The sequence below is a fragment of the Podarcis gaigeae genome, assembly GCF_964106915.1.
Source record: "Podarcis gaigeae genome assembly, chromosome: 3".
NCBI lineage: Eukaryota > Metazoa > Chordata > Lepidosauria > Squamata > Lacertidae > Podarcis > Podarcis gaigeae.
Genome location: NC_139680.1, coordinates 3,060,414 through 3,071,964, shown reverse-complemented (window position 1 = coordinate 3,071,964; position 11,551 = coordinate 3,060,414). Strand labels below are relative to the sequence as shown.

General features: G+C 41.1%; 1 protein-coding gene across 5 annotated transcripts in view; it reads right to left on the bottom strand.

The window, feature by feature from the left end:
• Window positions 1–4,190: 4,190 nt before the first annotated feature.
• The window catches only part of WDPCP (WD repeat containing planar cell polarity effector), a 181,783-nt gene continuing 174,422 nt past the window's right edge, over window positions 4,191–11,551 (bottom strand). For 3 of the 5 annotated variants that reach the window (XM_083730282.1, XM_083730283.1, XM_083730281.1), the window contains exons 16-18: window positions 10,094–10,194; window positions 8,365–8,393; window positions 4,191–4,694 (exon numbers count right to left, since the gene is read on the bottom strand). In XM_083730282.1, coding sequence (XP_083586408.1) covers window positions 4,647–4,694; window positions 8,365–8,393; window positions 10,094–10,194 — 178 coding nt within the window. In that variant the 3' untranslated portion in view covers window positions 4,191–4,646. The remainder of the gene's footprint in view (window positions 4,695–8,364; window positions 8,394–10,093; window positions 10,195–11,551) is intronic. The other 2 variants (XM_083730284.1, XM_083730286.1) reach the window with 1 other exon arrangement.

Genomic DNA, 11,551 nt, shown 5'->3' with positions numbered 1-11,551 from the left:
CCTCCACAGGACCAGAACATGGTGATTATTGGCCACCATAAGAGCCATGGGGCTGTCTCAGTTAATATCTCACCTCTTGACTTAAGTGGGTTTTTTTGTCCTGGGCAGGTTGAGGGAGATCTGCAGTTGAGGATATTTGGTGTAATTCCTTTGTCCTGGAAAGATGATAACCTATATTGGTTTAGACTTACAGGGAATCCTTAGTGCAGCAGAGGATTGACTATGTCAACCCACCACTGAACACTGAAGGATCCAAAAGGTTTCCAGACACCTCTTGGGGGTGTTCCCCACTGATATTGTTGGTAGTTCTGATGATGGTCCTGTTGGTGGTCCTGTTGGTCTCTAGAATTCCAGTGAAGGAAGATGTATGACAAATCCAATTAAATGCAAACTTAAACTTAAACTTCCGATATGTTTACACAGTCCAGGAATGCTCAGTATGTGAAGTTCATAAGTGGAAGGGTCAGTGCAGGTGGTACTATACATTCTGTTTAATAGCTAAATAGTGCTTTGGTGACACTTGGAAACTGCACCCTTGAGGAAATCAGGCTCAGTGGTCAAGGATAGGACTTCACCTTGTATCTCCTGCATTTATAAGCAACCTAGTCTGTTTGGGATCCGTTGTGTGTTATTCTGATCTGATTATTGATTCAGGTCAAAATCTAATCTGTTACATCAAAAGCTGCCCCCCCCATTGTCTATAACAGGGAATAAAAAAGGATACAAGTTCCCTGCTTTTCATGTAAGTGGATGAAAATGAAAAGCAAAGGGGCCCCTCCTGAGAGGATTAAGCCCATGGCATTTCAGCCAGATCCATCCAGGGGACCCTCTTAAGGGTTTTTAAAATTTTTATTTAAACAATTAAATAAAAGTCTCTAACTTTTTAATTTTTTGCCATGGGGGGGTTATTAATAACACTAATAATACTAGCTGGAGCTGCCCACTTCAATGGAAGATCCCACCTCTGCACCCCACTTCTCCATACCCTCCACCTCTAAAGCTCTACATGTTTTCCTCAATCTGCTTGGTTTAGTTTTTCAGAGAAGAAAGGGGAGTGGAGATGGTCTTGTGTTTAGCTTGATGCGACAACTGAGGTAGAGGATACTCAGAAGGTTGGACGCTCCCAGCTCACCTCACCATACCTTGTTAATGGCACAATCCAGCTCTTTGCTTCTTTATTCGGGGTATACACAGAACCAACCTCTATTAAATAAGGCACTAAACGCAGCGCTTTTTCTGGGGGTACTCAAGGGGTACACAGTACTGGCACCTCCCCCCCCCAGTGACTATAAACATATGTATGCCAAGATACTTTGTTTGCTTCATGCTGCAGGTTGATCATTCCATCTTTTCATGAAACAGAATTGGATTTATCCTGGTACAGAATTTCAGCATGCAGCATGTTGTCATGTTATTAGCACAACATTTTCTAAGCAACTTTCCCTTGGTTTTCAATGTCACTCAGCCAATATCAGAATGCACTTTCTGTTTCTCAAACTAGTATTCTTTCCTTATTGCATCTTCTGATGAAGTAAATAACAAATTGTGTCTTAAGATGCTCAGTGGTATATTGTAGAACAGGTTGAACATATTGAATGAAAAATAATTTTAAAAGTGCAGTTGTCATCTACGTGCTTATAAGAAGTATTTAACAGGCATTTGTGGAGACTTCAACGCCAAGATTAAGATAATGGTGTACAGTAATTTGTATAATCAAAGGGTGTTTTTTTGTATAATATTCCAATTCTGTTCTGTGAGTTAAGAATTATTTTGATTCTGTTTGTTTTTTCACCTGAATGGTACAGTAATCACCAACTGAGCTAACACAGTAGCAATACATTTAAAATTCACAGTAGCTTGGAATCTATTTTGATTTTGCCAACAAATACCCTGTTTAACTTGCTGGAAATGATCAGCAGTGTAAAAGATCCTTTCCTTTCATGCCTTGTATCTAGCAACACCCCCCCCCCACACACACACCCAGAAAAGAAACACATTTGCAGAACTGCAGTATAAATAAAAAAAATGCCCATTTCCAGCTCAATCCCTATTCAGTACTTTGAAAGGAAGGAACTCCAAGAAATCTATAAGGGGATTTTATTAAAAACTGAGATATTTTGGAAACGGCATTCCTGATCTTCTGTACATTTCTAGCATCACTTCCTGTGTATTTTAAAACCAAAATCCTCTTAGCATGCAAAGTAAATAGATTATGATATACTGAAGGATTAAAGATCACTGTCTGGTGTCAGATTAATCCCTCATATAGACCTTCACTTGTACTGACAGAAATATGGCTGCAATTCAGCAAAATAGCTCTATGGCTAAGTAACGCATTTCAGGATCCTTAGGCTGAACAAGCAAAAGGCTCCCTTGATCCGTTGTTGGACTGCATAGACCTTTGCAGAAAGTGCCTTTATATAAATATACCTTATGGGGCACATGCTCTCCCCATGTCATTGAAAGAAAACACACAGTAACAATTTTATTTTTATATGCAGTGATATATGGTGGACTACTGCATGGTTAATTATGTCTCTGTCTCATAGGTCTTGTATTTCTCGGCCACTGGACCAGTGTGTGTTGAAAATATTATGCATTTTACTACTCTTTGTCTGCTGAGGACATAAGCATTTCAGCATGGATTTAATGTGTTCATCAGACTATTACTGATAAGTCTCTATGCTTTATTCCCCCAGTCTTGCTACTAAACCCATCATCCACAAGGTTAGATGCAGATTTGACAAGGACTCTTTGCAAAGTATAAAAATAATTTTATCACTCTTTATTTGGCAATATTACTAATTAAGTATATAACTAAACTAAACGCAACATAACTTTAGTTTTAAATTGTGTGACCACAGTTAAGATCATTTTATATTATACATGTCTCCAGACAACACCAGAAAAAAATGCATTGAACAATGTCAGGAGGAAACTACTCTTAAAATGAGAGTACAAATGTAGTTATGACAAAATGCAGCATAGGATTCCCCCCAGTCCATTTTCTGTTAATGCCAGAAAAAGCTGAATAATTCTATAGAAGGTTAGATTATTAGAGTCACCATGCCTTTTTAAGGGGAAAATAATGGTTATTCAGCTAAACTGATATGGATGTACTGGAAAATGGAGAGCATTTTTCTTCAAAGAATTGTACTGGCTGTTAAAGGATGATTTTTTGCAGAGGTATCCTGAGTGAAGATGCTATCTGTTAGAATGTTATGGAATATCTATTGCAAAGCCTTAAGTGGAAATTCAAACCTCTAGTCGTAAAGGAGGGAGGAGTAAATTCTGAGATTTCATTTAACTGCTCCTCCTGCCACTGTGGATTATGCTTATGTGAGGGAAGGAGGCAGAGACAGGGAAAGGGGTCTCTCCGTATTCTTGAATTACCTTCTCCTTCATAACATTTTAATGCTGCATGAAGTTCCTTTCAGGGCTCCACCACCTTGACTGACCTTCCAGACCTGTGGCCCAGGAGCTGGGGGAAAGGTGGGGTTGGTCCATCTCCATGTGGCTTTGGAGATGAGAAGCTGAAGCCCACTTTCCCGTTCCAAATGAATCTTTTTACCCTCATGAAGGTTTATTTATGCTGTCAGTTTATGGAACTGGGAAGAAAAGTTTCACAGGGTCTCAAAGAGGTCCCCAATTTGTGCATGCGTTCATGGCCTTCATTACCCTACATGTGACAACTATACAGTGCTCTTGGCCTTGATGTATACAGGGTTTATTTTGCAGTTTGTCGCATTATAAAATTTAGGGATTTGCACAGATGGGCAAAGAAGAACAAGTATAATGGGCTGCCTTAAAAGATATTCAGGCTGTAATTGTATACCTGCTTATCTTGGAGCAAGCCCCATTTAGCTAGGTAGAATTTACTTCTGAGGAGACATGTCTAGGCCTTTGTGAACCTGGAACAAAGGTGCTATCAGATGGTAGAAAAGCCACCCACTTTAGGGCAGCAGTCCTGGATTCATTTCCAAATCTACCTCGTATAACTGTCCCTCTATTATATCCAGTATTTCTACTGTGTAATTATTTGTAGCATTTGCTGGACTTCCTTGTAATAAAGTTGCAAAGCTGTTTTCTCTCTCTCTCTCTCTCTCTCTCTCTCTCTCTCTCTCTCTCTCTCTCTCTGTGTGTGTGTGTGTATGTGTGTGAAAAAGAGAGAAAGAGAGAAAGAGAGAAAGAGAGAAAGAGAGAAAGAGAGAGAGAGAGAGAGAGAGAGAGAGAGAGGGTTTCTTTATGACTGAATGTCTACATTCAGACATTATGTCTTCAGACATTATGTCTACTTGCTGAACTTTCTCCCATAAAAATAAATGGGACTAAAAGTGCTGAGCGTTTACTGCTACCATATTTACTTGAATCTAATACTTACCCGTTCTGGCCAAATTATGTTGCGAAAATTTAGATTACTTAAATTCGATGGTACATTTACATTCACTGGGAAATACTTTTTTTTTGTTTCAAGCTTCTGAAAATTGAGGTGCGCATTAGATTTGATGGCACATTAGACTCAAGTAAATACAGTATTTGAACTCTATTACAGAATTAATTGAAATAAGGAGGTTGAAAATTCTCAACAATTGGTGTGTAGGGTCCTCCTGATTTTCTTTCAAGATCTTAACTATTAAGATTTTGGCTTATACCAGGCCAAAATGCACCACTTCAATGGAGCCACTTCTTATTTCCTGTAAAAAAGAAAAGAAAAAAAGAACAATGACACTTGTTACAGTACAGGGTGGATATTAAGACTTGTATTTTTCTCTTTATAACCACAATTTCAATGAAACAAACAACTTTTCAATTTAAAAAGTCTTAATTATGTTTACTTAACTATTTATTGAAGAACAACCTATAACACCATGTTTTTGGTCATGTATCAAGTGGTCATGTATCTTTGCACTCTCAAGCAAAATTCTGAAAAGCTAAGCATTTAAAAAAGATGACCATTTCTGAAAATGTACACATTCAAATCTTGGGTATATTTTGTATCACACGGATGCATGCCTATGCTTTGGGTGCAATAGAAGATACAATATGAATTTCCCTCTCCCACCCCAAACAAGGGACTTCTCCTTTTTCAAATTACAATACATACAAATGCTTCAGCCTTCATGATGTAAAGAGAACTAGGCATGGAACTTGAAACAAAAGGAAACTTGCCTCACTGCAATATTCAACACATGCTCTAGTCATTTAAGTAAAAAAGTGTAAAAGTTGGCAGCAAAAGTGTGCAAGTTAAGGCTGCTTCAGGCTTACTGTGTGCTGGCAAGTTCAAGTGGAATTCATGAGGATTTTTGTTTTTTAAAAAACTTTCACATGTCAGATTAGATCAGTCTTGAACAGCATGCATTTACCAGACCAGCAGCTCCATCTCATGGTATATCTGTTCTAACAGTGAGATGGAAACAACCCGGCAGAATACTGAATAAAACCTGCATTTCAACAGTGAATATCTCTGTAATTGTACTATATTTCCAGCATTGTTGCCTGCCCTTTCTCTATATTTAAACTGCTAGTAAGTGTAGTATGGACTTTGAAATGAGTTTGCATTTGGTAGCATATTCTAAACAGTTGCTTTACTTTGCACAACACAAAGTGTTTCATACAACTAAGCTCCTTCCTATTCTGAACCCCTATATAATTATAGATCAGAAACCAAGTAACACACCCTGGCACATTTCATGCACCAAAACACTCCTATGCTTCTCTGGAAATAAAACCTGTTAGCCAGTATGATCTGTATTTTGTGAACAGTTGCCACTCCAACATTCCTGTTCAAAAACTACCGCAGCTATAGGTGTCAGATGCCTCTCAGTTTTTGTCTGGAGATGGACAAATAATAATCTTCAAATCTGGACTGGAAGGTTGGGAACTATGTAAGGTGGGCAAGTGGGACCTGTTTTGTGTGTGTCTCGGGCCACATTCCCTCAGGAGTAGTCTGTCAGGAATCAAAGACAGTAGTGGGTGGGTGGCCGCCCCACCCGTTTCCCCCCACTCTGCTCCTGCTGCCAGGAGAGAGACAGACAGATGACGTTTGCTAGAGGGCTAAACTGATCTTTTGCAGAGGCTCCCTCACCCCACTTGTTCTTCCACCATCACTCCCTTTGCCTTCCCCCCCATTCCCCACTCTGCTCTCATTAAATTAAGAAGCATGCTGCTTGCACTTAGGCCAAGGATTGTGTGTGACCCTGAGGCCACATTTCCCTTGCCTCTGCTATATGGCACGTCTACTTTCCTTGTGCTGCCCCCTCCCCATTAATTACATCTTTATCTTTTATAAATGCCCATCTCTTTCTAGCAAGGTAGCTCTGAAGCTAGTGTCTTTTTAGTGTATGATCACATGATCTTATTTACTAGTATATTTTGTCATGTAGAAACTTGTATAGCATTATTAATGGGAGAGCTTTTTGGCTCCATGGACCAGATCCTTGTCAGCCAATTTTATATGAAGGCCATAATTCTCATCCTTGTTGGTTAGGGCTGCTGTGTTAAAACCTGTCAAAAAGAAAAGGTGGTGGTGTTCCTGGAGAGGTGTTTGCCATTCACACCTTACTTGTTTGTTGTGGGAAACAGTTATGACATTCTCGTTCACCTGCCATGTAATGCACACAGAGCCACTTTTAGATGCAGACGTTTGTGAAAGTGCACAGAAGTGATGTCTTAATTTAAGGACTAGGTCCTCAGGAGCAGCTTTCTGATAGAGGGGGAAGGATCACTTACAAGTTCTGCACTGGATCATTACTTTTAAAAAGGTGTCAGCTGAGAATATGGAAGCCAGCAGAATGTTAATTTTTATTTTATGCTACATTCATGTCAATCAAGTAGGCTGCTTACAAAGTATTCTGAATGGCTTTTGGCAGGACCCATACGCTGTGTGCCATATGGGGGGAGAAATGCAAATTAATTCTTGGGTTGAACATAAGAAGGATACAATTCAAACTAGTTGAAGACACAAACAGCTGGAATAAGCACTTTTTTAAAAAATTAATGCATAGTTTATCATGTGGCTATAGCCAGTGTGTAACTTAGCATGGAGCAAAGCTCTTAGGCTAAGACTCCTGTTTCTCATTGTATGAATGGCTTTGAATATTCAGTGGAGAAGGAACGTGTCTGTTCTGACCTCATATATTATTGGAATGTAAACTAGGTTACAGGACTGAGAATGTTTGCTGTAGACTTTAATTACAATTGCACAAGCCGAGCTTTACCCCACCAGATGTTTTGGACAATTCCCATCATTCCTGGCTATTGGCCATTGCTGGGGGTGATGGGATTTGAAATCCAACAACTGAGGGGCAACTCCTGTCCTACTCTAAAATCCTGTTTTCTACTCCAACTAAGGCAAAACCCGAACCTTCCCCTCTACCCAGCTAGTGGGGGTTTACAGAGTGGTGGGGCCACAGCACTGCCACCCAGGCTGGCAAGGTGAAAGATGGGGGGTAGGAAGGCAGCTCATTATGCCACCAGGCTCAAATTGGACCACATACTGTTGTGTGACAGCAGTGCAACTGGCTGGGGAGTCAACAAATGCCAAGCTGGCTCAGCTCCGCCCCTTCCCCACCCCCAGAATGTCTCATTTCAAGCCTTGTGATGGATACTGTTTAGTGAGCAGAAGGGGGAACATTGCACTGAACAGTGATCCTTGTGTCACTCTGTCATCAGCCAGCAGCACTCCAGTGCAGCAATATGTGTTGGGCAGAGGAAAACTTTCACCTTAACAACAACAACAACAATTAGAATACTGCCCTATACCTGTAGATCTCAGAGTGGTTCACAACATACAATTACAATATAAAAAACAGCAAAACATAATAAAAACAGCCCAATAATCCCCCCTTCCAACACATTTTAAAAGGGCATTGGACGTCAATTAGCCAAAGGCCTGGTTAAAAAGGAACATTTTCGCCTGGTGCCTAAATATGTATAATGAATGTGCCAGCCGAACCTCCCTGGCAGAGCATTCCACAAAAGGGGAGCCACCGCAGAGAAGGCCCCGTTCTCGTGCTGCCACCCTCTGGACCTCTTGTGGAGAACGCACCCCAAGAAGGGCCTCACAAGATGATCTCAGGGTCCACGTAGGTTCATATGGAGAGAGGCAGTCCTTGAGGTATTGCTGTGCTGGTGGACTACTCTGTAAGCAAACTAAGCATGTGAAACTAAATTAATTGTATACTATTTTCCTGTTTCCCCACCCTCTGTTGAATTTTAAACTTTTAAGCTCCTTGGATCAAATACCTGTACAAAAACCATGCACACTGATGACACTATGTAAACAAATAAAAATGTCTTCTGATAATGTGACAGAAGGAGTTGCAAACATGTATTTTCTGTTGAGCAACATGGAAAACTATTTACCTGTCCATCACGTGTTTCCTCGGGAGTTTCTAAAAAAGAAGGTAAGTAATTTGAATGAGCTAGGTAGCAAAACAATCAAGATAGAAATACTATTTCAATTAAATCCAGTTTCTTTTTAAGATGCACATAGTAAATGATACACACACAGAGATACATACAGGCCAACTTCACACTTTTTCTTATGGCAGACCTGCCATGTGGATAGTGCTTTCTTATTCATGTAAACGTGGGCTATTCATGTGCTCCAATATAGTAGGTCTGTTTCTCATTTATCCCCATCTCCTAGTGTAGTGTACAAAAGTAAATGTAGGTGCCAGTAGAACAGACCTGCCTTGGGCAGAGCATAGGGAAGACTAAGATGCTGGTCAAGAATATGGCTATGCAGTCAAAAAAGCACTTGGAGGAGCTGAGCGGCATTAAAATTGAGAAAAAGATTAAGTATTTAGGTGTCTGACTGACAGTAAAGAATCCCAACATATTCGAGACAATTATGTTAAGGTATGGAAAGATGTTTAAAAAGATTTGGAAACATGGGGGAGAATGAAACATTCATTTTTAGGAAGGATTCCAGCCATAAAGATGAATGTTTTACCTAAGATGTTATTCTTATTCCAAATGATACCAATAATAAATAACACAAGCTACTAGTATAGCGTATTCCAGTTTCCTGTTTATTCTTACTGTCTATTTCACTTCTTTTCTATGCTCATTCTGTATTTCAATCACATCTTGCCATAAAGTGTCTTCTCCAGGGTCACATCTTCACTGTCTTAGCCAGACTCACTGTTGTCAGTCTGTTACTAACCAAAACATCTGCACACATGATCTGTGGCACGCAATATAGATTGATTTAGATTTGTTGCTACGCTAATACTTTCCCTAAATGAACTCCCTTTAACTACATGTATTTTTGATTGGGAGCCTTTATGAGACCAATCTGTCTAACCTTTGACTTCAACATCGTGATTGCTTTGCAGGTATAAAAGAATTGCTAGAATTGAAACAAAGAGCTAGCTCTGATTCAAGCGTTGAACAATTAAGTGATGACGGAACAAGTGAGATACATGATTATGTGGACCACCTCTTTGTTTTATGTTTCTGATAGAACTATCTAATTTGGGCCCTCAACCCCTTTAAATGGAGCAGCCTATGTTCACCCAATCATAGCCATTCTATTTTTACCTAACCTTTCTAGGGTATAACAAAAATGTTCTTTGAATGAGACAATATGGGAATATGGGGGAGTAAAAGAGCTCATTACATAGGAAGATAATTAAGCAGTGCATGATAAAAACTCTGCAACTGTACTATGATTGTGAAATGTCTTTCATTTGCTTTAAATATTTACCATAATGCTAGAGAGACACCAGTTCATTCATGGGACTGAGGAATTAAGGCACAAAAGATGATTGGTTCCTCCAACTGCTTAGACCAAGGGTTGTCAAGCAGGGAGGGGGTTCTACGGCACAAGCTGAATCCTCCTTCCATCGAGCACTGGGGGGCAGTAAGGAAATGCTACCATCAAGTAAGATGCATTAGTGGGCGGTAGGTATAAAAAGGTTGACTACCCTTGGCTTAGACCATGCTGTCTCACTGCTACAGATCAGCACTCTGCAGGTCAACCAGGAATCCTCACAAGTGATGGTTCCCCCCACTATAAAATTCTTCCAGACCTGTCAGCTGATCAGTTTCCAAACCACTTGTTATACACATTTGAGATTATCCTTACCAGTCCGACACCAAGATGCAGGTTTGTCCACCTGTGAAGCCGTGCAATTGCCTGTTACAAATTCACAGTCCCTTTTGTCTGTCTCCTTAGAAAAAGTAGATCTTAAAAGAAACAGGCAAAGTATAATGTGAAGGACTGCACATAATTGTAAAAATGCTTTGTAGACCTCACACTGCAAGCCTCTGCATGTCTTCTCAAACGTAGGTCTCACTGATTAAACTGGGCTTACTCCTAACATACAGGCTTCCAGCCTTACTGTTTTGAGCTCCCTGAGGCTCAAAAATCTCAATTACAAAAACTTTATATGCACTGAATGGATTGGATCCAGATTTAGTCCTGCTGGGAATAGATTCACATCAGTTTGTTCATGATGTGCTAAAGTAGATGTGGGTGTGGCCACAGCACACTCACACACACACATGCTCATATCTATTTATTTCATGGAATTTATATATATACAATCAAGGATTGTAAAAAAAGAAAAGAAAACCTCAGTGTGAACAACCCACCTCCATTGCTGATGCGTGCAGACAGGGGCGTAGGAAGGGGTGGGGGCAGTCCACCCCAGGTGTCATACCTGGGGGGGAAACAAAATCCCCCCTGGGCAGATCGCTGCCATGCCAATCAGCCCCCTGGGTTGATCGCCCCCCCCCCGGGTGCACGGCATGTGCCCTGCTCCGGGTGCCAAGCGGCCAGCTCCATGGCTGCGTGCAGATCAGCTGGGGGGGGGCAGTATTTGCATGTTCATCAGGCCGCAGGGTAGTGGGAGAGATTTAAGCCCAGCATTGTGTCTACTTTTTTGTCCTGTAGATCAGATGTATTGAATTAATCTATATATAGGTAAAGGTACCCCTGCCCGTATGGGCCAGTCGTGTCCGACTCTAGGATTGTGCGCCCATCTCACTTAAGAGGCCGGGGGCCAGCGCTGTCCGGAGACACTTCGGGGTCATGTGGCCAGCGTGACGAAGCTGCTCTGGCGAGCCAGCACCAGCACAGCACACGGAAACGCCGTTTACCTTCCCGCTAGAAAGCGGTACCTATTTATCTACTTGCACTTAGGGGTGCTTTCAAACTGCTAGGTGGGCAGGAGCAGGGACCGAACAACGGGAGCTCACCCCGCCGTGGGGATTTGAACCGCCGACCATGCGATCGTCAAGTCCTAGGCGCTGAGGTTTTACCCACAGCGCCACCCGCGTCCCACAATCTATATATAGAGTTACTATTAACAACATTTCTTACCACAGTGAAGTCTCAGGGCATGTTACAACAATGTAGAAATATTAATATTGTATTAAAACAATTTACAGTCTCAGGCATGAGCATAGCCAGCGGGGTGCAGGGGCGCAGCTGCCCCCCAATCAAGTAAATAAATAAAAGTACTTAACTAACTGACCAATTGTTTTGCAGATAACCCGGTTCTGCCCCCTCCAACATAAAGCCTGCCCCCCAAAATAAATC